A 27,036-nucleotide genomic window follows, 5' to 3' on the forward strand; every position below is an offset into this window, starting at 1 on the left:
TTGTCCAGCTGATTCCCAATACTGTCCTCTTTTCTCTGCTTGATCCCCAGCAGATGCATAATTCCTCCCCTCTCACATGTTTATCTCCCATGACTTCCACATCAAGATGATTTCTTTGGTGCTTCACAGGCTATTTGCCGCTGCTGTATCTGGTGAAATAATTTTCTTCTTTGTGCTGCTTGTGTTGTTGGGGAGATAGCACTGATGAAAGATAACTGCAACTTTCTTTGTCTCGATCTTTCTGGAGTAGCCACTTCAGAGACTTTTTTTTGAGAGAGAGGGAGAAAGAATATTTCTCAGAGGTTTTTTTCTTTTTCTTATTATTGTTATTACTATTTATTTGTAGTAGATTAAATTTTGGACAAGAGGAGTTGTTCTTTGTTGGTCTTCGGTATTAGTGCCTGTTTGTTGTGGACAGAACCTATGAGTGTTCTTGGTGGGTTTGATGCACGTGAGGAGGTCACAGTCTGGGTGTGATGGGGGCAGCCTGAGAGGCACCACCCAGGGAAAGACGGGCAGCATCTTCAAAGGTGTTTGCATAAGCAAACACCTACTGATTGTATACAGACTGTGGACTTTCAAAGCCTTTAGCAGGGCCATGTTTGGCAGCTTTGTACAGAAACAACCAGAGAAATGCTTTGGACAGCAGCTTCTATGTGAAAAATGAACTGAACTGAAGTTCTATTAACAGTTGACTTTGACTTGACAAACTTTATTACCAATTATTAAAATATTGTAAAGAGAAATTAATATTTATCCTCCAAATCCCGTGCATTGTGCTGTATAATCTTTGTGATGATTGCAAGTCTGTCTCTGTTCCCCTCACTGCCCCCTTCCCTCATGGGAAATTTCTGGGGAAAATACCATCTTGCAGCGATTAGAATCAAAGATTGGTTACTTCTATCAGATGGTTTGGTAAGTAATCCGTAGCTATCGCTGTGATTTGCTGCTTGCCCGTATAGCTTCACACATGTATTTCATTTCCAAAGTTAAGCAAAGTTATTCCCTATAAAGAGGGTGAAAGTCTAGATGAAAGCCATCCCTTTTGTGAAAACCATATTCATTGTCCCTCTTAGTGACTGGTACAACAAAGTAAATTTTAATGGTGCATGATACTGAAAATGAATCCTGTGACCTTGAGAAGATGTAGCAGAAGATCAGGTTTTATTTGAATCCTTTTGCCTTTGTTTGCATTACTGTATCTTCAATTTTTAGTTGCAAACTCCAGTACGAGTAGCTGTGTGTATATTTTGTACTTGAGACAGTCAAAATTAAAATTCCTTAATCACTTAAAAAAACCTGAACTGGTTTGTTTGTAAATTAATTTTTTTTATTCTTTTTAGAGCTCTGTTCATGAAAACATTAGTGTTTTTACAGCAATGGAAAATGTTTCATTTTATCTTATCCTTGAAATCTCTTAGAAACTATATAGGCTTTTTGTTCTGAAAAGAAAAGTGAAAACATTCAATTTTCATGATGAAATGAAACAGTCTTTCCTTGATTTTGAGTGTCAGTCTGAATTGACTCTTCTGTCAGGAGAGAAGCTAATTGCAGAAAACCCATGCTTTTCAAGTCTGTTACCATGCCTTCTCTTTATGGATGTTTTCTGTGATGGATTTAATACACTTGGTAAACAAGGTTTCTTGAACAAGTTGTGTTACAAATTGTATCAAAATGTTTGAGTTTTTTCATTTTTTTCATCATTGACTACTAAAAAAATAAGTTAGCTTTGTTTAGCAGGGACAATACATGGTTATTTCTAAAGCTGAATGATGGAGAAAGGTATGACTAGAGATAATTACAGACACAGTTTATATATGCAGGAGGGAGATTACGTTCAAGGAAGAAAATGTGCAATATGGTGCAGCACACTTAAATTATGCTTATAAGTATCTGCACCATAATTTAAGAGTGGTGTGGTCTTAAATAATCTTCTCTGAAGAATTTACATAAAACAAGAATTAACATCTCCAGCAAAAAAAAAATTGTGAATTGTATGGTTATTACAGAGAACTGTTCTGTTCTCACATTTGCATTCCATATTTTAAGTTGGAAGTTTATAGTTTTGTTAGGAGTTTCTTTAGTACCTAAAGGATTTCTCTTTTCGTTGTCCCAACTATAGTTTTTTGTGAACATTAACAGTATCACATACTACACAGATACTTGGTTTATGAACACATAGGTGGAATTCTGTAGTCCAAGAATGAAGATTTCTGCAGAACTCTTTACCTGGGTGCTGAAGGGACACATTAGAACATGCCCAGAAATGTGCACAGTTCCACCCTGTTGTTTTTCATTGCAGTAATTCTTCCCAAGCTTGAGGGTTGAGAGCACTGATACTTGGATTTATTTGAAGTGGCTGTGGATGAGTACTTGGAAGACAAATGCATTAGGAGGAAGAAGGAGTATAAATAGACAAACCACATTAGACTCAGGAAATCCCCTGAGCTGAAAATAGTTGGAAACTGGCAGAGTGCTTGAGGAGAAGTTGTACGTGATTGAATCAATCTTGCTCTTCCTTAAGCCACCACTGACATTTTGGTATACAGAATTTCAGGATAGACCTTTGGTGAGAAAAGGTACAGACATTCCTGTGCTCTTTCTATCCTCTGAGTGCATTCATGGCCTCTTCTGCAGGGACAAGGAGCCCTGCAGGGACAAGGAGAGCCCTTTGAGTGGTTGATGGCATCACTGCAGTGATGGGGTTTGCCTGCAGCGCTGTGTGAGTTACTCTGGAGCCCCTGGTTCTCCTCTTTGATGCGGAGTTTCTTGGTGGTCCTGAGTTGTTTCCCATTGGGAGTGACAGTGTTGTTTCCATTTCATTTCCCTCTGTGATGGGATTCCTGTATTGAGAAGAACAGCTTTATATTGAGAAAGTTGTTTCAATGTTAGGGAAGAAACTAAAGAGGTGTGTTGGTTTTCCTGTTGTTTTGGTGGTTTGTGTGTGTGGTTGTATGGTTGGGTATTTTTTGGTGAACTTTTCTTAAAAACAAATAAAGGAGTAGCTAGATGAAGAGAGAGAAGCTGGAAGCCTTGTCAAGAGAGGTAATAATTGCCCTGAAGAAGAAACTTCATTTTTTAAGCACACATCTCTATGGATGCCGATGCAGAAGGGAATGAAGTTGTGGGTGTTATGCTCATGCTTAAGTCACCAAAATGAAAGAAGAAAAATTTCCTGGTTTGTTGCTTCTTAAGCTTTCATTTTCCAGTCCTTTTATCAATACAGTTTTATAATGTTGGATTTAATATGTAGTATTAGTCTTGAGGAGGAAGAATGTGGAGGAGAGAATAATACGGTACCTCTTGTATCGGTTAGAGTGTTTGTTATCAAGTTTTCTGTTGCTGCATTTCTGTCTTGTCATACCTGTGGAAAAGGAGTTGCATCTTCTCGGTTAGCAGCTTCTGATGTGCCAGTGTACCAGGTTTTATCCTGGGCTAAGCCCTTGGATTACTCTATCAAAGGAACCTTGGGTGGTTTAGCACTTTTAACATTGCTCATTCTTTACTACAAGTATTTCTTTGGTAGGGTCTGTAACATCGATAAGGATGGCTTCCCCACTTCTGTTTCGTAAATGTCGTGAGGGCTTCACAACCTTCCTGACCCTTGGGCCATCAGTGGATCTCAAGAGGCAGTTCAGTAGCTTAACTGGTTTTCATAAGACCATTTCAAGTAACAGTTTTGAACTTGCCCCCCTCTGCAGTGCCTATGAATTGCTAAACTCTTGTCTCCTGCTTTGTTGATCACATATAGCAGAAGAGAAGGTGTGTTTGCAGGCTACCATTTCCTTTATTTAAACCTTTAGTAAATACAGAATTGTCTGTGTGGTCCAGAAAATGGTGCTTCATCATAATTCAGTTCTGTTTTTGTTTTTTTCTAGAGATGGTTTGCTCTAGAATAAAAAGCTTTCAAGGGAAAAATTTATTAAATAAGTTAAGCCTTTTTTAAGGGAGTTGAGTCCTGTTGTTGGTTCCTAAGGGTGCTGGGCTAGTATGGAAGCAGGAATCTTGCTCTCCAGGTGCTTCTCAGTGGTCTTGCTGCCTTGTGCTTATTGTTTCCTGTCTCAGAGTGCAGTACTATGTTTGCACTTACTTCAACTCTCTCTTACATGTGTTCCTGCAATCATCACATAATGAAATCATTTCCCAGGTTTTGATGTCCTCAGATTTTAAGTTCTGAACTGAATCTTGAACAGAAGTGTTAACCTTTAAATCAAATCATATGAGGGGTTTTTTTTTTTTTTTGGGTTTTTTTTTTTTTTTTGGTTTGGGATCTTTTTGTTTTAAAGCTTTGATTTTAATTCTATCAAAGAGTAGAAGAAATGCAGATGATACTGAAGTTGGGTGTCTCTAAGGCTTCAGTATCCTAACCTGCAATCTAAATTGAGAATTCCTTTCCCAAGATGCTGTTTAGCAGTAGACAAATGTTTTGTTAACCTTAAAGATTCGCCTGCTCCCCCTTCCATAATTTCAAGCAGAGGTTCAAGGACATTCAAATTAATTCATGATTAAACAAGAGGTTGAAGGGGGAATTTCCTTGTGTCCCCAGATGCACTCAAATTCTATCCACAATAAAAAGATAAAATCAATGTATTTTTATATTTAGGCATTTAGACACCTCAGGTAGGTTTGTCTACTCTTTATTATTCTGTGTTAAAAAAAAAAATGTTGTACCTAAATCTCTCAGTCATCTTTGTTGTTCCTCTCTGTGGTGGCTGTTGAATTGCTGAGTTAATTTGGTAAATAGATAATAATTTTAATTTCAAAAAATGCAAACAAAACCAAACCAAACAACCAAAAGGGAAAAAAAAAAAGGAAGAAAAACCAACAAAAAAAAACCCCTCAAAAATCAAATAAAACCACCCAGTTACTTGAGTCCTTTCTGGCAGAAGACTCAGAAAAAAATATATACAAAAGAGAAAAAAAAAAAAACAACTTCCTGTAGAAGAACATAGAGAAAAAAAGTATTTATTGAATCAGAGGGGTGCACTATTGCATTTTTATGGAAGCAAGAAAAGTATCCAGCTGTTAAGAGAGCTATAAAAAAATGATACAGGTTAGCCACAGCTCTTAAAGTGTAGATATATGGGAATGTGATTTCATCTTGTTTCTTCTAGAAGAGATGAAATGTTTGCGGCAGGTCAAATCTAAGAGTTTTGGGAAAAACTTTGCTGTAATTCCTGTGTTTAATACTTTTGGGGCAGAACAATGTACAAACAAAATCACAGAACTGACCAGATTTTCTTGTTTTGGTCAAAAGTTGATCTATATTATATCCACAAATGCTGAAAGATGATGATGTCAAATTCCAGCTACTGGAAAGAATTAAACTTAATCCTAATATTTCAATTTTTTCAATTAAATATCCCTCACAGAAAACATGCTGTAGCTGTAATTAGTGGGAAAATAAATAGGAACTTCCTATGCATGTGCTTAAAATGAAAGTATCAGAACCAACAGGAATGGCTAAGGAGATTAAGATTGAGCTGGCTCCTTTGTCATATTGTATCCTTCAACATATTCTTATAATCCATTGCTCATTTTGGCAAGGAAGGGGTGATGAGTACTGCAGACTAAAATTCAGCATTATCAGACAAAAAGCAAAAAGCCTCCTGCAAGGTGTAGTGTACCTATTTTTTGTATATTGTGGGAAATATTCTTATTTTCAATATGAACAGCAGTTTATGGGGTCTGTATAAGCTGTAGTTACTTTGCAAAACAAGTGTTGTTGACTGCAGTCAGGAGTAGGATATGTGAGATTTGCAAAGATTTATGAGCAACTAAGCCAAAGCATCCCACTGCAAATTTGCTATACGTTCATTCTTCCATGTCTAAATCATGTCTGAATTAATTTTGCTGCAAGCCAAAAGAAAGTTTTCATGTTAACTTCTGGTAGAAAAGTGGAGTAGTTTTCATTTCAGTTAATTTATAATTAATCTTGACAGAAATGCAACATGGATTGAACTGTATCTCATGGTGTAGTCTTTGGAAGTGCAGCTTTATTTTAGATGGATCATTATAAGATCAGCCTAAGATAAGATAGTGATTGCAGAATATGTGATTAGAACTGTACCACGTACTTAAGTGAGCCCTCTTTGAAGTATCAGTGTACACTGGAATGCCAGCACTTCAAAGAATGCTCCAAAAAGCCAGGGCTGTGGTTAGCTACCAAGGGGTTAATAAAGATCAAAGAAGAGCCTACATAAACTCATACATAAACAGAACTGTTTTTAAACTGGAGTTTAATAGCACCATGATCTAGGACAGCAACACCTTAAAGGTGGGCTTGTCTTCCCTGACATGGTGCTTTATAATGCATAAAGGGAGACTGAAACATTTACAGTTGACATTTTTTCTGGATTGCTTTTTAAGTGTGGAATTCAAAGCTTGTCAGTGCAGGAAAGAGTCTCTGTGATATCTGAAATTGGCATTGTTCTTCTGGTTTTGTTTGCAAGCTAGTTAGGTGGGAACGGGTTTTTGTATGATTCCATGAAAATGCGGAAATCAGGAGTAGTGGGCGAGGAGTTGTAGCTGAGGTGCCAAATGGCTGAGATAAAGAGAAAATCTCCTACATACTGTATAGAAGCATACTAACAGCATTTCTACTAGTTTCTAAAATGCAAAATTTTGGAAGTACAGATCTGTGCTGTTTGTACTGTCGTGTTTATATGGGGAAATGCAAACATATGTTTAGATTTATATGTTTATATATCTTAGAGTATGAAATGTATGTTAAGACAGGCTTCCCTTGCTGATGCTCCCTTCTTCTCTTCTACACTGGTAGCACCTGAGGTTTAAACTGTATAAAAGTCCCCTACAACTGTGCTGAGTCCTCAGAGTTCTGTGCTAAGTCTATGCACATGTTATGCCTGAAGTTCATAGCCTGCGTTTCACATCTCTCATCAAGAGATGCTTTTCACATCTCTTTCTTCTGAAAGACTCAAAGAAGAAAGACTCTGCTCTCTCTTCAGCAAACCCAGGAAACCCCCCCCTCCACATGCACCTTTTGATAAAATTGAAGCACAGATAAAGGCAAAGGTCCTTTTAGGGGAAAAAAAAAATAATCCTTTACAGGCAAAGCCAAATGTTTTCTTGGAGGAGGGTTAGAAGTGAATAGACTCTACTGATTTACTGATTTAGTGGATTACATTAGTGTTTCTCATAGTTGATATTATTCCAAAGAAGTTGTACTCAGTGGCCTTGGGCCTTTGTTATGACCAGTTCCTGTTACTGCAGCAGCAACTGTGGCAGAGATTAAGAGCCTGCCTGCACATGAGATATTTTTCTTAAGGATTCCCAGTTTTTTCCATTTGTGGAAATCTGTATCCTGAAACTATGCAAAATTAATGTCTGTGTTTGGGGCAAATTAAGATAACATGAAAAGGCAGAGACTGTTAATATTAAAGTATGATTACAAGATATGTCCTTCTGATATTCTTCCTCATCGTTTCCTTCCTTTCTCTCACCTGCACATCTCTTTCCCTTATTTTTAGTCATATAGTTGCTGGTGAGGCTGCAGCATGAACAGGTCACTGATATAAAATGGAATAAAACCAATGAAGTCTAATAATCCCAGCTGGTTACTGTGATTTGCTTTAGAATGGCCACACAAATGCTTGTGTGAATGCAGCTGAGAGAGGGAGCGAGACTTGAACTGCAACAGGTTGTGCCACTGAAGAAAGTATAGGTAAGGTAGGTAGCATTTCCAAAGATCTCAGTGCACTTACCAGGATTTAATTAATCTCTAATGTCCTGAAGTAGAGACATTATTAGTGAAGTGCTATGAAATACATACAGAGTGTAGCTGACTGAGTAATATTTGAGGTGCAACTTTGACTTAATACTAATCAAATCTTTTCCTGTTTGCTTTGGTAATACAGGCAAAGTGGGAATCAGATCAAAAACCTGATTTATGGAAAAAGTAATTTTCCGTGCTGCACTAGTACTCTGATTTGCCATGTGGCAAACAGTTGTGCATGGCAACTGTTCTGCAATGAAATGCAGAACTTGGTAGTGCTGCTGAGAACTTACCTGTTAACATCATCAGCATTTGCTGTGCCATCATCAAGGTCAATGTTTTATATTCCAAAGTGTGTTATATATTTTTTGATTATGTTACAGGTCAGTAATATATCTAGATGTCTACAAAACATTTTTTAGATAAATATTTATTGACATGTGGCTAGTAGTATGCTCATTATGTGGTCTGGTGTAACTTGGTTTTTTAGATCACAGTTTGTGAAAGCTCATTAGAAGAATATTGAATTGCTTCAGAAAATTCAGAAATGTTTCACTTGTTTTCTGAAATTAGCTTTTATCGAGTCAGTTAGTGGAATGTACCTTGCATTTTACTATTACATACAAAATATGAGAGATTTTATTCTGGACATCCAGCTGGATGCTGTGAATTTCCTTGGAAATGCAATGGATTTCAATTTGCAAGATCAGGCAGCCTCTTACATTACAAGATGCCCTGCAGTAAGCTCGAGGTACTCCACCAAAGGTTTTGCAGTAGTTTCCAGAACTTCAGCACTTTTATCTTCAGATTGACAATCAAATCAATGCTGAGAGATGAACAGATTGAGGGCAGTCCTGCCCAGAAGGACTTGGAGGTGCTGGTGGATAAGAGGCTGAACGTGACCCATAATGTGCACTCACAGCCCAGAGAGCCAAACGTGTCCTGGGCTGTATCCTAAGCACTGTGAGCAGCAGGGGAGGGAGGGGATTCTGCCCCTCTGCTCTGCTGAGAGCCCCCCTTCAGTGCTGCATCCAGCTCTGGAGTCCTCAACATGGACCTGGTTAGAGTGAGTCCAGAGTGCCAAGAAGATGACCAGAGGGCTGGAGCACGTCTCCTGTGAGGAAAGGCTGAGAGAGTTGGAGCTGTTCAGCCTGGAGAAGAGAAGGCTCCAGGGAGACCTTACAGCACATTCCAGTACCTAAAGACTACAAGAAAAATGATGGGGGACTTTCTACAAGAATATGGAGTGACAGGACAAGGGGTAGATGGCTTCACATTTAGACAGCAGGTATAGATTAGATATTGACAGAAAATTCTTCACTGTGAGGGTGGTGAGGCACTGGTACAGGTTGCCCAGAGAAGTTGTGGGTGCCCCATCCAGGAAGGGGTTGAAGCCAGGTTGCATGGGGCCCTGAGCAACCTGATCCAGTGGAAGGTGTCCCTCCTTCAGCAGGGAGTTTGGAACTGGATGATCCTTAGGGTCCCTTCCAACCCAAACAGTTCTATGATTCTGTGATTCAAATACAAATGCTTATTGTTAGGGTTGTTGTAGGTTTGATTTTGCTTTTTGGCATTTTTGAGAAAAATCTTTGTGTCTATTGCAAAAGATACCAGGTTTGAGTTCTTGAAACATTTTACATGGAAGCAAAGGATATCTAGTTGTAGATCAAGAAGTGTTCCTGAACAGCGCTAAAATAATCTGGCTTATTTTTCCTTTAAAATCCTTATTTTTCCCTGTGTTCTTTGATTGCTTTTTTGTGTAATTTAGAAGGAGCACCTGATATTCTGCATTCAATGAGCCATTGCAACCAAAGCTTGTAATAAATTATAACCAGAAGATGGAGTAGACATCTAGTTGGTGGTGGAGAAATCATGGAGCTGCCTTCTTTTAGATTGCCTTTCAGATCTGTACTGTTGCTCCTGATGCGTGAGTGATGTTGCCACTCTGTTTTTTGGCTTTCTGTTAAACTAATTTATCCTAAATCTCTGTGTTTGAGCATCTTCACCTTAGGAATTGTCATCACTGATTGGTTGCCTTGCTGATGGTCTTAGTGAAGAGACCAAGGATTGATTAGGTTTGGAGATTGACTCGCCTGCTTTTAACTCTACAGTTAGAGTTCTGACAAGGAGTGTGTAATCTCAGAATTTATCTTGGTATCTTCATGCAAGCTGCTCTGTTTTTAAGTTTGTTGTGATTGCCTTTTGTGGAAGGAATTTTCTTGCCTTTTAGGTTAAAAAGCTTTCTAGATGGAAGAGGTCTTTTAGAGCTCTAGCCGTCCTCTGTCTCTGAAGATTTATGTAACACTGTGCTCTCTTGCCTTTCTTTGTTTCTCTTTTCTGTTCTGCATTTGTTCATTTGCTACTTCACTCATCCAAGGATCTGAATGGGGTCTTCTGTGGTGTGCTGAAATCCATTCTCACTTAACTGGTAGCTTGAGTACAGCCCTTAGACCTCTCAAAATGTTGCTTTTGTAGGTTTGCATTTATTTCCTCTTCCCTACCTCGTGCAGTCCCTTTGCAACCCACACTGGTGTGTTGACCCTTTCTTTTCTGGGAGGGCAGAGTATCTCAAAATACACAGTGGGTAAGACATTACAATAAGTAATTCTTCAGCAATGGCATTATCTTTTCATTGTTGTCTGGTGTGGCTTATATCAATTTAAATTATGAGGGTATGAGGACTAAAAGTAGTAGTTCCTGTGCCTTAAATACCTTTGCTATGACACCATAGTAAAACTAGTACTGCAGTTGGTATGTTTTGTCTCCAATTTTCCTAATCTTTGAAACTGGTAGGAAATACAGGTTTGTTGCTCTGATAGTGTAGATAAATGAGCATTTAGACTATTCCTCACTATCGACAGTGAAGTGACTTATTTTATTCATGACACAAAATTGTGAGGGAGCAGGTTATACTGGTCATTTTAAATTTGATCTCATCTCTGTACAATTTTAACAATAAAGTTAGATGCATGGGAACGAGAGGAAGGTTATCGCTCAATTCTGAGTATATAGCCTGGTAATTTGGGAAACTGTTGGAAAAATAAAGCAATATAATGGTTAAGCTATTTGAATAAAACACATAGTATAAAAGCTTTGTTTCGATTCAGTCAATATTATTACTAAAGAACCACTAATTACTGTGTATCATGTTTGAGGGGGCCCTGAAAAATCCATGCAAATAATATGATTTATAATTCATAAATCCCTGATCCCCTGAACGATGTTGCTCTTGCATTTAGACTAATTGGGTAGTTATGTTCATCGATCCAGTCCATATAGCACCTTTAGTCCATATGGCAGCCTTTCCTGCAGGGCCAGGAACTCCTGTTGTCAAATGTCCCCTGTAGTCTCCCTAAAATCTGCCTCCTTGGCTCTTTGCTTCACAGTCCTTCAGTCTGCCAGCAGTCAGTTCTGCCCAAATCCGAGCAATATTTCTGTCTGTCTCTCCCTGCTTGCAGAGGTACAAAGCATGGTACAGCATTGCCTTTTGGGGATGGGACTGCAGTGCTTACTTGCTCTTACTAGTAAGGCAGTGTGCTGGAGTAGCTATGTACTGGTTTATATTTTTCTCAGTAGCTGCTCTCAAAAATGGCTCACTTGCAACAATTAGTCAACACAGGTGTTTATTTTTGGCTTTGCAGGGTTTTGTTGGATGTTTTTCTATGTGGGAAGAGTATATAATTTTTTTCCCCCTCATAAGGCAGTGGTTGCCAATACTTTCAAATACTGAAATAAACAGTCTAATAGTGGTTACATAGTTGTGTGTGAATAATCAGTGCATCACTGAAGGAGATAGAATCCTATGCAAATTTTGTATGCAGAACTGAAAATAAAAGCAAGGGACTAAAGATATATTATGTTTCAGGATAATATTTCATACCTGATCATTGTTACCTATTTTCCTAATAATTTTACCATAGTTTTGTAATGTGCTATAATTGTAATTGGTATCCAGAAGAACGGCATCACTTAATTCTATCAAAACTATGGCAAGGTAGATGAATGACAAATTAATAATTTACCATCTTTGCATAATACTGTAGCCCAGAACACCAGAAGGATTGATGGCAGGAGAGGTTAACAAATTTTAGCAGCTTCCATTAGCTTTTCATTGTCATATGTTTGTGGTGCCGACTGAAATAAGCTTTGTAGGAGATCCCAGTGCAGGGAACTAATTACTCGTGCCGATTGCCACCCTGATGAATAGACCCTCATTGTATCATTCCCCTGAAGATGAGGAGCAGGCTGTGATTCACGACTGCATCCTGGCTGCTATTTGATAATAATTTTAACAGATAAATGTAGGAAGGCAGAATGATGAAGTGCCTATCCATGCTCTATGACTATCAAAGGCATGCACATAGCCAGCTGTGTTCTGCTTTTTTTCTGTAATCTCTAATGGAGAATTTTAAGTTATTAATCGACCTTTGAATAAACCCATCTCTTCCTGTATATTGTAGTTTTTCTTTGGTTAATTATTCCAAAATCATTGGGTCTTATAATCAGAGCAGCCCAATTTTAGCGTGACTGTAATACAGACAAGTGTGTAAATAAGATACTGGGGAATTTGATTCCAATACTTCAGTTTTTTTCTGAAATTAAGCAATTAGGAAGATGAAGACTAGCACTGCCTTTTCTTTGGTGTTAGAAATAGGCATAGAATTTTAATGAAGACTGCAAAGACAACCTCCATTTTGATAAAATTATTTTCAGTCAGAATTTTTAATGTCTACAAATCATGTTTGAGAGTAGTGTTACACAAATCATTCTGGCTTTTGTTACTGCATTTGTTTGAAACGTTGATTTACCCTAAATAAAACTAATTTCTGCCTTTAAACCTGAGAACTACGAATGTAGATAGCAAGTGTTTTTAAGATTGTGATCTGTAAATTAGTTGTGCCTGTTCATTTGTCAGTGTTGACAGGTATACTTTATATTAGCTGGATCAGAAATGGAATATATATGTCTGCATTTTCATCTATTGTTTTAATGCTGGCTCTGTAAACAAAGTCTGTAAACAAAGTGGTTTTTAGTCTGAACATACACATTTTCAGGGTATCATGGCTAACCTATGCCTCAGGTATTTTCTGTTTGTTTATCTGCCATACCTGAAATTGGCATTTTCTGTACATTCTCTGGGCTAAAATACTGTTTTACAGTGGCATTAATTCATGATCATCCAAACAGATAGTTACTGGCACTTATATATATGTATGACTGTATTAAAAAGATCTACATATATTTGGAGTGTAAAATGGAAAATAATGAATTTGATATAACCTTTTCTATATGTAATTTTTTTAAAGTATGCTTTCTATGTAGCAACTATTACACATCATAACATGTAGTTTTTAATTAAATGTAAAACCACAACTACATAAACCAGAAATGCAATCTGATTTGCTTGAAAATAGATTGCTGTTTCACTCTCCTGGAATAGTTTATTTAAAAACAGTAAATGGAAAAGAAATGCATTTTCTCGTGTTGTTCTAAGCCTCAGGGGCTAAATGTAATGAATATTTTAAGAGATTATTTTAATTAAATTCCTGCACATCTAAACAGAGTAATATTTTATTATCACATACATAACCATGTAACTGAGGTATTCATTAAAGTTAACACTTTCTGGACCAAGAATTCATGGCATGATTTACTGACCTTGTGCAAAAAGGCACAAATTAGGAAGAAAAATGAAGGGGGACAGACTTTGATTAATATAGGTAATGCTATACCATATTTATAATAGCCTTTTCCCTATTCTGGTTTATAAATGCAGTCACTGAGAAAGGTGCCCTGCTGAGGCTGAAATGAGGCTGAAATCGGAGCACATGCCACTAGAGTGTGGGGAAACTGATCACACTGTCAGCAATTCATTTCAAAATGATGTATTTAGTGCTCATTTCACCTTCCAAGAAAAAAGGGAAAGGAGTTCCTTAGACTGGAAGGTGATATTGTTATTTTCAAGGACATACCTAAGTAAAAGATTGCAGAAAGGGGGGGAGGTTAGAAAAAAAAAGGCGAAAGCAGCGCAAACAAGGAGAGCTTTATGCAGAAATTCAGCGCTACCATGCTGGTTGATAATTGCTAACATATGTGGCTCCTCTGTTTCATTGTAGTCGTCCTCGTGAGTTCTGGCGCCTCGACTACTGGGAAGATGACTTGCGGCGCCGGCGACGATTTGTGCGTAACCCCCTCGGATCGACACATCCTGAAGCGACACTCAGGGCAGCCGGAGAGCATGGTCAGTGTAAAATCTGCCTCCTGCCACCAGCAGCAGGTTACAGTACATGGTGGGAGAGGCTGGACCTTCGTCCTTGTAGGGTGCTAGCAAACGGTCCCAAAGCAAAGGCTTTTGGCACTGCGTTTCGGGCACTGTGTTTTCCATACAGAGATAACCTGGCCGCTCCTTCACAGCAGCAGTGCTGGTGTTTGCTGAGCCCCTTCTTCCCATCTCAGCTGGGCTGGGTGGTGCATACCTTGCATACAGCACTTAGAGTCCTCACTAGGCAGAAGGAAAGTGGATGCAATTTTGCCATTAATCCCTGGACGGACTTCAGTGTAGATTACCTGCTTATACTTTAGTAACTTCAGAAGAATTTTTCCCGTTCAAAATCCACAGCAATTATTTCAATTAGCACATACCTGTTTATTGTTACAGATATAAAAGAAATAACACTTCTACAAGCTAAACTGTTCCTTTGATTAAGTCCTCAAGATTTTGTGCAAGAATTTGATATGGAATAAAGAGTAGCAAATGCTGACATGCAAAGTATTGCTCAAGCAGCAAAATGGTAATAATTTCTACCTGATGATTTTAAAAAAAGGAGATTACTTTTTTTTTACAGTTGTCACTCTTCATTTCATAACCTGGGATCAGTCTGATGTAAGATGCTACCTCCATTCTAGAGGGGAATGTATTTACCAAACTGATACAATAGTCAGTTTTAGAATTCTATAGTAAATCAAAATATAAAAAAGCAAACAAAACCACAACCAAAGCCGGTGAACTTTGGGGTTTAGTACAAAATTTTATGTCCTTTTATTCTATAAGGTAGAAAAGTCTTGTACTTAAAAATAATTTGCTTGTAATTGAAGCTGAGTATCCTTCACCTTGAAGGCACAAGTCATGGAGCAAATAATCTAAATTGTGGGATTTTTTTTTCTTCACTAGCTTGTGAATTACTGAATACATAAATGCATACATATGCTCACACAAATTGTTTGGGTGGATGCAGTTTACGCAAATTTTAGATTGTTTAGAGTGTGGTATTAATGTAGAAGAACACCTCTGTCATAAAGTTGGTTTCCGTCAGGCATCTTAACCTCTTGCACTCCGCCTTAAAGAGCCATTTCTGGGAGAAAATGTCTACAATAGGGCAGCTGATATAATGCCAAATGTGACATCAGTCCTCTGAAATAAATGACCGCACAGAGAATAGTCAATAAAGTGATCTGAAAGCAATGTTTGTAGAGCCCTACATCTTTGACTAGAGAAAGAAGAACAAGATGTAGGATTAATTAACTCACTTTTTTCTTTGGGGGTGGTTGTTCTTAATATGATGTGTTGTTCCTATACCACGGACTGTAGGGCATTAGAGTTTTATCTGTTTAAAACTCCATGGATAAACAGCAGCCTTCCCCCTTTTAATATTTTTAAGATAAAGTGTACTTTAAGTTAAATAGACCTTAGTTTAATGTGTTCCGGTTGTATTTTCATATTTAATCTTTATGCTGTTTATCAAAATTTCAAAAAAAAAATCTCTATTTTTACTGAAAAATAATTAGAGCAACCATTTAAATTTGCGTAACTAATTCTTCCACAAGTAAAGACACAATGCAATTATCCATATTTCATACTAATGTGATATTTTCACTAATCCGTGCTATGTTTCAAGGGCTTGTGGTATATTATCAGTTTGTAGTTGATAGGACAACAATTTTGTCAATACAAAGGAAGAATGAATTAAGTAGCCCTATTTCAGAAGTAGCTAATAAGCATAGCTGGTAACTAACTCTGATGATTTAAATAGACATAATTGTTTTCTATGTGCCTTTCTATTCAGATTTTGAAATCCTTAGCAGTCTTCTATTTTGTTTAATTTCCTGATGTTGTTTTATTCTGAATTTTCATACTGCCTTTGTTATCTGTAGTCTTTCTGGGTTTTTTATCTATCCAGTGAATATTTTAGTTTACCCTGAGTCATTATTTAATGTGATTTCTGAAGTTATAGATGTTATCTGCCTGAGTGTGTGTACACATACAACTGTCTTTTTGCAAGGACTTCACTGGCATGGTATAAAATTTATGACCGAAGTACAAATTCAAGTTCAGCTGTAAACTTTATACAATGTATAGGAGAGCAAAGATAGTTGGCATTTTTACTGTTTCATTTTGGATTTTACTTTCTTGGTGTGTTGTTTTTAGTTTGTTTGGGTATTTTTTTTCTTGAGTTTTAGAAGGTACAGTTATCAAAATGATCAACTGGAGTGGCCATTTGATCAATTTCTTTCTGAATTGTATTTATAAACTTCTAATATTAACCTAATATTCTGATATAGTCATATCAGAAATTCCAATTGTTCTCAGATTTTTTTGGAACCCAACTTTCATGATGTAGATATCCCTATGTATTTGCAGAGTATTTCCTCCCATATGTTATTATTTCATATCAATAATTTTTCATTAATTATTCAATTTCAATTAATTTTATATGTCTCTGAAGCAAAAGCATCTTTTGATAATGTATAAAAGGTTCCCTACTGCCTATTTAAGTTTTTTTCAAAACATCACAGACCAAAACCTGAAATTGGACATAAGGGATTTTGCCAAAAGGGAGGCAGGGGAAAATAATGCATAAATAATGGAACAATACAAGCAGTAACCATGCTTGGTAACATGGATTTTAGCTCACTTTTTTTAGAAGATACACATTATCAACTGCTTGGTGTCTTACAAATACAACTAGATGTATTCTCCACCCCAGAGAACTCACAGTGTAGGAATCATCACAATTTGCAACTGTGAAACTGATTCAGAAACAATTGGAAGCCTAGATATTGTTCAGTAAAACCAAGAGAGGACAACAACAATCAGCTCTGTTCCAGCCTAGTTATGTGTCTTAGGAGCAAGAACCAATCTTTTCCAAGGATTGATTTGATTTGAAGGAGAACCTCTGGTGCAGAGGTGGCAGAATAAATACCTGAAGACTAATGTTCTCTGTTCAGACAATCAATACCAGCCCCATGACTATACTTCTGGCTACCTTCTAGTTAAAAACAAATTTTTTAATTCTGACAATTTAATTGCCATTCCCAAGTTCACATTAACTTGCTTGGGAAAAAAAGGCTTTAGGTAATTTTTCAAAGGGAAAAGGAAAAAAAAAAAAGGATCCTTCCAAACTGGCTATTTATAAAAGTCAGTCTAATGGTGTATTGTGGGGAAAAGAAAGAAAGGTTAAGGTGCTGTGGTAATAAGTTTGGAATGGAAGGAGTTAATTCTTCTCTATTCTTCCTGTCACCTTACTATATAGAAATGGAACCAAAATCATATAAATATGGAGAAAAAAAAGAGTAAACCTGTTGCTATTTTGAAATTGACCCCAAAATGCAGTATTTGTGAGGGAATCTTTAGTATCTAGAAAATACTTTATCAAGCTTTTTAACAAGTGATTTATTGGGGTTTCTAATTGATGTTTGTTAAAAATTGGGGGATGGGGGATTAAAACAGTCTGTAGCATTTCCATGGAGACAATAGGTGGAGTTCAGGGCTTTGTGGCTGCAAGGGACCAGCAGGTGATCATCACCAGCATTGTAGTCAACTGGTTAGTTTGCTTTGCCTCAGCTAGAAAGACAATATTGTAAAAACTTGGGTTGAAAATGACTTGTTTTTTCCACTGTAATGTTTTTAAAGAAGTTGGGAGAGTAGAGGAAAGCTTCTGGGAGCCCTTTGTGAAAAAAAATGTACATACTAAGGGGTTTTTCTAATGCACCTTTTCCTTCAGTTGCTTTTCCTGGTATAATTACCAGTGACAAAAAAAAGAAAAAAAAAAAGAGAGAAAAAAAAAAAAAGAAGAAGTTGTGTGCTAGCAGACTGTTGTGTTCAGAGCAATATGTAGGCCATGCCTGGAGATCTTGATCTTGGAAAGGTGTGTGGGGGTTTGTGCTTAGAGCTGCAGGGTTAGAGCCAGAGGGTCTGGTCACACCACCATAGGCAGGCCTGGCAGAGTGGTTAGTGAAGGCAGAACAGGGTTTGTGACCTGAAATATGAAATCCAGTGTAATATAACTCTGTGCTTGTGTGGGATTGGAGTTTGTCACGTGATGTCATGCTCCATCATACATCTCTCTAACCAGGAAATATATAAAGAGAGCTAGACCATGGCCTACCTACACCAGTGAATTTATCTACAGAAGAATAGGTGCATCCATGTGGAATATATTCTGTTCTGTGCAGATATGCATGTAAGCATGAGAGTGTTGGTTGCAGATGTAGTGCTTTATGCACACCAGTACAGAAAAGGCAGATTTGCTTTATTTACATCTGTACAGAAAAAACAGATTCTGCTTCAGAGTGTGATGTCTCCAGTAGCATTGCCTTTCCCTATCTGGTGTCTGCAGGTGTGTAGACAGACATCTTCCTGTGCCTGTGTTTAAGCTGTGTTTAACACACATTTCCCATATGTCAGGAAATATTGGTAGCTAGCATCAAATGCAAAGAGATGACAAAAGTTTACACAAATGGACTGAAATAATTCAGGGTCTAAAATCTCCTACTGAAAAAGGTGCATATATAAGATGTATGGTTTTGAATGAGCAGAATATCAGTAGCTGGGGAAAGAATTAAAAGCTGAGTAAGTGAAAAAGATAGGACAGTATTTCTGTTATCCAGTCATCTTTGGTTTGGAAGCTGCTGTACTGATTTTATTTTTTCTTAAAGACTGAAGGACATAGTAACATTTCAGACAAGTTGTACTAAGTATAAAAGTATTAACCTTTGATCTTGGCTCTGAATTCAGTCTTAAATAAGAATAGGTAGAGAGCTATTGAAATCAGCATTTCCAGTATAACACAGATTCTAGTAGAGGAAGCAAAAAATGGCAAGTATGTACAGTGCAGATGAAGTTTTTGAAACAACAAATATAGTTTGCCTGCATTAAAAGAAAAAAAAAAAGACTCAAAAGGAACAGAAAGAAAATAATTTATTATCTTGGACTTCACCTTGAGGTGATTTTGTTCTATTTTACTTTTTTTGATCTTCAAGAGAGTGCTGGTAGGGCAGTGACTAAGAGTGCATGTGGTGTGTGTTAGTACACTGATGGTAATTTTACTGCTGCTAACTGAAAATCCTCAAGGGGGAGTTAATTACAGGAAAACCTTCCTAAATATCAGCTGCATATTTTCCATGACAAGAAGGTTTTTCAACTCACATTGAACAACTCCAGAATCTGAGTTATCATTATTTACATGAGCATATTTTGCAAGAAAGTAAAATTTGTGTTTGTACAATGCAGTTAAAGCTTTGCAGTAATTTTTTAAGGCTTTCTTACAAGTGACAGCTATTGCTAGGGCAAAGGAGCATGTATAAATTGCATTTTGTTTTGTATAGCAAGTTAGATTTCCTTTTATTTCTGTTTTTGATTGGTTGGTTTGAGGTGGAGGTTTGTGTTTGCTTTTTGTTGTTGTGGTTGTTTGAGGTTTTTTTGTAAGGTCAAGGCCTAAACCAAAACCAGTATTTGGTCATTGGTGGTAGTTCTTGTTGTTATGGTGGGGTTTTTATAGTTTCGGTTTTGGTCTTTTTATTATTCTTTTTTTTTTTTTTTTTTCTCTCTGGTGAGTGGACTTCATTTTTACTTTTTCACTGAACTGAAAAGTTTTTATTATTTGCAATTTACTTGCATATATTTACTTATACAATTTAAACTTCATGTATTGCCACAGGGGAGTCTCTGCCTTCTGTAAATGTTTGCAGATTAGTATATTTTTAGAGGGAGCCCGTGGAACTTCAAATCAAGTGTGGCAGCAATCAGAGCGAGCAGTCACCAGTGTGTTGAAGTTAGTTGGTCCTGATGTGTTTGGGGAATGTTTTTCAAACATGGCCGTGCCGTGGGTATTCTCAGTGTATCTTTTAAGAAACAGTATTTTAATTTTCAACTTTAAAAAAATCCAAACAAACGAAAAAACCGGACACATACACAGCTGTGTTTTGGCATTACCACAGCAAAACTTAGGTGTAGAGGGAGTAATTAAGTCCTTATTTTCCTTTTTTCTACTCTTTTTTTTTTCTTTAATTACCCTTTTATTTTTTTTTTTCTTTTTCTGTTGCTGCTTTGAGCCGGTGATTTAAATAAAACAGATTTCGAGGCGGCAGTGTCGGGGGGCGATGGGAGCGCTCCCCGGCTCGCGGCGCTCCCGGGGCCGTGCGGGGCGGGAATGTCGCTGCCCGGACACGGCGGGGACACATTTACCGGTCCGGTGACCGTATGCGGGGCGGAACATGGCTCCAAGCGTGCTTGGCCACTTCCCTTCCATCCTGAAAATCCGGGCGTGAGCCCAGAAATGCTCCGCTGGAGGCCGGCGTACCGATGGTTGTGCCCCTTGGAAGCAGGTGCAGGCTGTTCTCCGCCTCCGGCCGCCATCCCGGGGCAGATTCGCGGCCTCACCCCCCCGGCATGGAGGGGTGGGGGGCTTTTCTGCATCACGAGCTCGGCTTGCCGCGGACGGGAGTGGAAGGGATGCGGGGTGGCAGCTCCAGCGCCCCTCCGCCTTGTCCCCACTCCCGGGGTTTTCCCGGCGGGAGCAGCCCCGCTGCCGGGGGCTGCGGGCCGGGGCCGCCTGTTGCGCTGCCCCGGGCGGGTCCCGCCACTCCCGGCCCCGTCCTGCGCCTCCTGTTCGCAGGGCCGTGCTCGGTGGTGTCGCGGCGGCGGTCCCGTGTCCTTGGTTGGAACGTGGGTTTCGGGGTCAGGGTGACACATCGGGCAGCCGGGACCCTCCTCCAGCTCGACTTCCCAAGGAAGGCTGCGGGGCAAGGGAGTCTGCTGTGTCCTTTTCCCCTCTGTCATAAACACTTGAAATAGAGTTGAATGCTGCAGAGGGCACTGGATAATTTTGAGCAGGCTTAATAGGATTAAAACTAGATGTGTCCTAACATTAGAGGATTAAGACAGGTACTTCCTACAGCTAGTCCTAGGCAGTTTTCTTCCTGAACTTACATTTAAAAAATAAAATTACACTCCTATGTTACTGAGACCTGACAGACAGTGCCGTGTCTCATTTCAGCTCCCGATGAGGATATGCTTGTCAAAGGAAAGCAGTCCATCAAGAGTCAAATTTTAGGAAACCAGAACTCAGAAAGCGAGATTCTCTTGGAAGGTGATGATGATATCATGTCATTCATGGAGGAAAGAGAAGTGGAGAACTTGACAGGTAATGTCACCTATCTCATTTTCTCCTCAGCTTCTTCGCTGTTGAAGTTCTGATCTCTCCATCTCTGCAGTGAATCATGATTTGGGATGCACACTGATAATTAACACACTTCCCCTGACTGTGTCATTAAGATAATTTTCTTTTCACCTCAGATACTGAAGGTTTATTTGAGAAGAGTTGTGTGTTTTCTTTCTCTGCCTTTTGCTTCTGCAGTAGATAACCTATTCTAGAAAACCTTCCTTACAGAAAACAAGCTCTGCCTTGAAAAGGGCTTCTTTTGTTTTCTTAACCTCATTCCACTCAAATCATCAGACTTAGTGGGACAATTAGACAAGCTGTCTTGTAATTTAAGGCTCCGGAGACCTTTAATTTTTTTTCCTAAGTCTATAAAATTGTACATACTGGTTATTTACTTGGGTGTAAAGGATTTGTACACTCGCTGGATTTAATTCATATAAACCCCTTGACATTCCCCCACTGAAGTTCTTTCTCCACAGACCATGGCCTCATTAGATTTAATTTTTATTTTTCCTGAAGAAGAAATAGTACTTCAAATCATTCAACTTAATTAATTTTACATAATCACATGAAACCTTTGCTGATGTTGCAATCTCAGTGGAGTGGGTCCATTTCTGTGCAGTTCAAAATGTAAAACCAAAGTAACCACTGGTTCAGAGACTGCGAGTTTAGTGTCTCAATTGCTGTTTGAGCAACATGGGTTTTACAGGGAAAATGCAAACTTCTCTGTGTTCTTTTGCTTCTCATCTGGTGTTCCATGTACACTTAATTTAGAGAAAAATATCATTTATTGGATAATTCTGGTTCCCTGAGAAGCTGATAGTACAGTCTTAGACTGATATGGATCATGCATATGATAATTCACTGAAAATGCTGGAAGTGATTTATTTATTGGCATTTTGCTTATCCCTGAACAGCATTCCACTCTTTTCTTTTTTTTTTTTTTTAAGGCAAAAAAAACAAAGTTAAAAATGCAGCATAAGGAAAAAGAAAAGCTGCATAGGAAAAGTAAAGTAAAATAAAGTCATGGAAGAATGATGCAAAGGCATTTCACTATATGAATCTTTTATTTTTCCCTTTCTACCATGAGCTTCCTTCTCAACAGCCTTTTCCATGTTTCTTTCTATTATTCATTCATTGGTTTGAGTAATACATTCATACTGTAATAGAGGTGAAAGGGGAGTTTAATTATATAATCTTGACAATGGCAATAGGATTAAGAAGTAATCCTTACTAATAAAGTGGTGTGGGTTAGAAATAAAGTGGAAATTGTCAGGGGTCTTCTACAGGACCTGGATTGCCCCAGCTTCTGCATCTGTCTGCTTGCTCTGTAATTGAATGTCTGCGAGTGATTGAAAAAATGTTATTTCTCCTCTGGATTACATGCTAATGTACAGGGGGCAGAGGGAGACAGCAAAAGAACACATAGCTTCTTATTTCGTCCATTTGTGGGGGTGAGCTTTGGGAAATCATGGCAGTTCCGCAGCTATCTCATGCCCATCTGCAGACACAATGTATTTGTACGTTGGGAATAGAGGGCAAAGCTGCTCTGATCTCAGCAGAGCATCTCTTCTTTTGTCCTAGTGGCACACATTGAGATTGATGTGAGATTAAGGACCATCACCCTTCTAACAATCGATGGAAATGACAATTCATCTGAATTTTTTGTCAGTTATTCTCACGTTGATTACCTGAATGTGTGTACCTCATTTATAGATGCTTTATTAAAACAAAATTGTCTATGTCACTTTAGTATCTTCCTCTGTTTTACAAAAGTCAGATAATACTGCAGCCATGTAACTTCATTTCCTTGCTTCTTAATCAGCTGGATGACAAACATAACCTGTTTTCATTCTATATGTGTTAGTTTATATAATGCTGAACCTATTGTTTTCAGTAGTAGTCTGATTTGTCCCTGTGATAAGCCCTGTGGAGATGTGATTATTCCAATAAAAATTCATTCAGTTGGAAGCCAACCCTCCAGCTGTTTACTCCCACAGTCCCCGAGCTACACTAACACTGTATGGAATCCTTGAACAATATTTAATGTGGAATCAAAAGCATCTTTGAAACATTTTACTTTAGGCTCTATAACATTGTGTAACCTTAACAATAGATTTCCAGCATCCGTGAGGGAACACTTTGCCGTTAGACAACTTTGAGCCTTGACTGCGGTGTTCATCTTTGTGAAATGCTATCAAAGCTTCTCAGTAACTAAAGAACACATCAGACAGTAAGGTTTCGAGTGTTCATGTGTGCACTCTCTGTATTTCATGTAACAGAAGGTGTGCAATTCTTGGAGTTTCTTGGACAGAAGATGTGTCTGAGTAAAAGCTGAAGACTGCCAAGCTAAAGCCAGCTCTGTGTAATGTATGCAGCAGTTTGCAATTGCAGCTGCCTCAGTGTTCAGCAGCACAGAGACACTGCAAATCTGTTACATATGTTCTTTTCCGGGACAAAAAGGGGTTTGCTCTGTAAGGAAGAGCTGTGCTCTTTGCTTTATTTTAATGTCCTTGGCCTGAGAAGTGAATAATTTGTACTCGCATTCTTTTCAGTTTGAACATTGTTGGTGTTTTCCTGCTTTGGCAGGTCCAGTGTCCCTCAGCACACCAGCTCAGCTTGTGGCACCCTCCGTAGTAGTGAAAGGCACCCTTTCCATCACTCTTTCTGAGCTCTACTTTGAGGTGGATGAAGAAGATCCTAGTTTTAAGAAAATTGACCCAAAGGTAAGAGATCATTGACCCTGAGGTCTGGGAGATGATGACAAATTACCCAAGACCTTTAATTCTTCACTTGACTTCCTTTACCTCTATTGGGCTGCGGTGTTGCTGCTTTAATAACTTTGCCACTGACCATATATGTTGCTGAACTTCACGTAGGTGACACCTCCTTTCCTGCTCCTCTTTCTCCCCCTCCCACAATTCAACCCTACTTGAATGTTAATTAGCTAGCTGCGAATAAAGCTCCAGGGAGACATGTCCGAAATAAAGACATCTTGAATCGCAGGCCTGTATGAATACAGGGAAGTTCAGCGAGGCTTTTAGCCTTAATACTTTGTTTTACTTTCCTGATTTTAGCAAATGTTAGTGTAAAACAGCACGGAACTTCCCACACTCCTAAGTTTGCAGTGCTTCTGTCATATTAGACTCTAACACATTTTACTTGGCCTGTTATTATTTATTGTGCCTAAGCATAAAACATAATTGCCCTTCTAAAATATGTTTCTGAGCTAACTTGATAAGGCAAACTTTATTTGCTCTGAGTTGCTTGATTGTTTGTCTTCTGGTTAAAATTAGTAACCTTCAGTAAAATTCCAATTTCAAAGGGAGCATATAATGAAATTAGCTTAATAATGTTGCACTTGAATGTTTTCTGCAGTGTTACAGCAACATTTTGAAACTAGGACACAACTGGTAAATATTCTTACTGTTTAAGTATAGTTACGGCTCTTGATTTTTTAAAATACCTGCCTAACGTTGAACTGGGTAGTAATTTCTTTGGGAAGGACACTGCTGGAAGAAGTTGTGATTTTCTGCTTGTCTTTGGAGAGAATACCTTGTGTGTTAAGCACCAGTTCAGTTCTTTGTTCCTAATGAGTAAATTGCTCTTGTCTGTAATAAAAATGGCATAGGTGGGATTATCAAATCCTATCTGGAAAAAAATTTATGTCGAAAAGCAGTGCTCTCAAATTGTTAGAGCTAGATTTTAATATAAGCAATTAACTAGAATTGTGATTTTATGCAATATCATAAATGAAATTTAACTTTTCTTTTGGTCCTGAAGAATTTTTGAAATATATTGGAAATTATTTTAAATCTGAGATAGGGCTTAAAGTTTTTATATGCTTATATCCTTCTGTTATGTTTCATTAATCCTCTCCCACATTTAACTAAAAAACCCATTTAATGATGGAAAGAATATAAATGTGAAATTAAAGTTTGTTTGATATGTTCCTGTATTGCATTTTCCATCTAAAATGTTCTGCTTTATACTGTATCAGCATGAGAAAAGTCTTGCAGATCTGCATTATTCTGGATTTTTGGTTTTCATGTTCAGCACACAGGGCTTTGAGTACAGTTACTAATTCTTACCATTCCTGTTACATGTTTTGTGGGAACACTGACATATAACATATAGCTAGCCTCCTTTTCTCCTGCTTCCCAGTATTTGGTAGAGGCTTTTTTCTTAACTGTGAGCAGGCATTCTGGTTTTGTTTGACCCTATCTTTTATTCTGTATCTGAGAGATTTTCTTAGAGTTCTTAAAACAGGAGAGGTTGGATACATGAAATACTGGCTACACCTCTTACATTCTCCATACAATGGCACTTTAGCTGGAGGTCTTAAAATTCAAAAAAATAACCTTTTATAATGTCTCAGGGTTTGGGGGAAGCTAAAAATCAGATCTGAATAATTTAATTTTAAAAACTATGTAATCTTTCCAACAGCATCTTTTCAAGCATTACCACCTCCCTGCCCCACCCTGTGCTGAAATCAATGTACCTTTGATAGCGATGACGAGTGCTGTAGAAAATGCCCCTTAGGAAAAAAAAAAAAAAAGAAAAAAAAAAAGAAAAAAAAAGCCCCAACAACTAATCCGCTGTAAGCTCCGCAGGCCTGCTTAATTAATGAGGCCTCATCTGTTTGATAAATTTCAGTTCCCTGTATGTTTGTCTAAACTACCGAAAAGAAAACATTGTGACAAGTTCCTGAAGGAAAACCTGCCTTAGGTAGCGATAGCATCGACAGCGATACGATCAGAGTTTATTCGTGGGCTCTGGGCTGTTTTGGGAAGGAACGGCTAATCCCGTTCTGCCTGGTGATCCGGGATCAGCGCTGGGGAAAGCGTTAAGATGGCTCCACAAAAGACTTGTGGGGCTCAGCCGGGGCTGCAGGGGCTGCGGACGCTGCGGCGGGGCCGGGGCCGGGCTGTGCCCGCTCCGCCGGCCAGGGTGGCCTCGCGCACCCCGCTCCATCGCCCCGGCTGCTGCCGCCATCGGGGATTTCGTTTTCAAACTTAAAGGCAAAAGCAGCTCAAGTTTGAATGGTTATTTCTTTCCGTCTCCGTTCAAAAGGAAACGAAAATAGTCTTCTGGGACAAGAACTAGACATTTTATTTTTTCCTCCCCCCGGCCCACGAAAGTGTATGAAAACTTGCTCGAAATGCTCGCAGCCGGCGTTGTAATCTTTCGGGCAACCCGAGCGGGTAACGCTAACGTTTTTAAATCTTAGGAATGCGTTCCCGAAAAAAATCCTGCCAGTATTTCTCAGTCGTCCCGAGCAAGCTTAAAGCAAAATAGCTGCGGGGAATCAGGCAGAGCTTCGCTTTGGGAGAGGGGGCTGGGGCAGGGAAGGAGATCGGCAGAGAGCGCCCGGGTACCGGTGTAGGATCGGGTGGTTTCCTGACGGGTTCCCGCTTATCTCCCCGTCTGACTATGCTGCGGTGCGATTTTATGCTGTACTTAAAAATCTGGGCAAAACCAAATGTTTGTTTAAAAAAAATATCGACCGGTTGCTCTAAATCGCATTAATTATTCAGAGTAGATCTATACTTCCTTGGTGTCAAAGTCAAATGGATAGCGCGTTCGCTCTGGCAGCGAAAGCAAACGGTGGGCTTTTACAACAAAATGCAGCGCTCGAGTTTTATTGGGGAAAAATAGAAGCAAGGAATACCATAAGGAAAAAAAATTAAAGGGAAAAAAACCCGACTGTAGGGTAGGAAAAGGCATACTGTAATTCTGACTAAACTGTGGCGACCTGCTGTGCGATGCTTCACATATTGCAAGATTTAGAACAGAACCTTAGAGTAACAGAAATATAGCAGATGTTGTCACATGCTGAACTACAGAATATACAAGATTTTT

At 38.6% G+C, this 27,036-nt stretch overlaps 1 protein-coding gene across 4 annotated transcripts in view; it reads left to right on the forward strand.

Annotated features, from left to right (window-relative positions):
* The window catches only part of LRBA (LPS responsive beige-like anchor protein), a 367,787-nt gene that overhangs the window by 177,964 nt on the left and 162,787 nt on the right, over nucleotides 1-27,036 (forward strand). For all 4 annotated transcript variants that reach the window (XM_030238944.2, XM_030238946.2, XM_030238947.2 and 1 more), the window contains 3 exons: nucleotides 13,852-13,976; nucleotides 21,010-21,156; nucleotides 23,764-23,900. In XM_030238944.2, coding sequence (XP_030094804.2) covers nucleotides 13,852-13,976; nucleotides 21,010-21,156; nucleotides 23,764-23,900 — 409 coding nt within the window. The remainder of the gene's footprint in view (nucleotides 1-13,851; nucleotides 13,977-21,009; nucleotides 21,157-23,763; nucleotides 23,901-27,036) is intronic.

Source organism: Serinus canaria, chromosome 4 (genome assembly GCF_022539315.1).
Source record: "Serinus canaria isolate serCan28SL12 chromosome 4, serCan2020, whole genome shotgun sequence".
Taxonomy (NCBI): Eukaryota; Metazoa; Chordata; class Aves; order Passeriformes; family Fringillidae; genus Serinus; species Serinus canaria.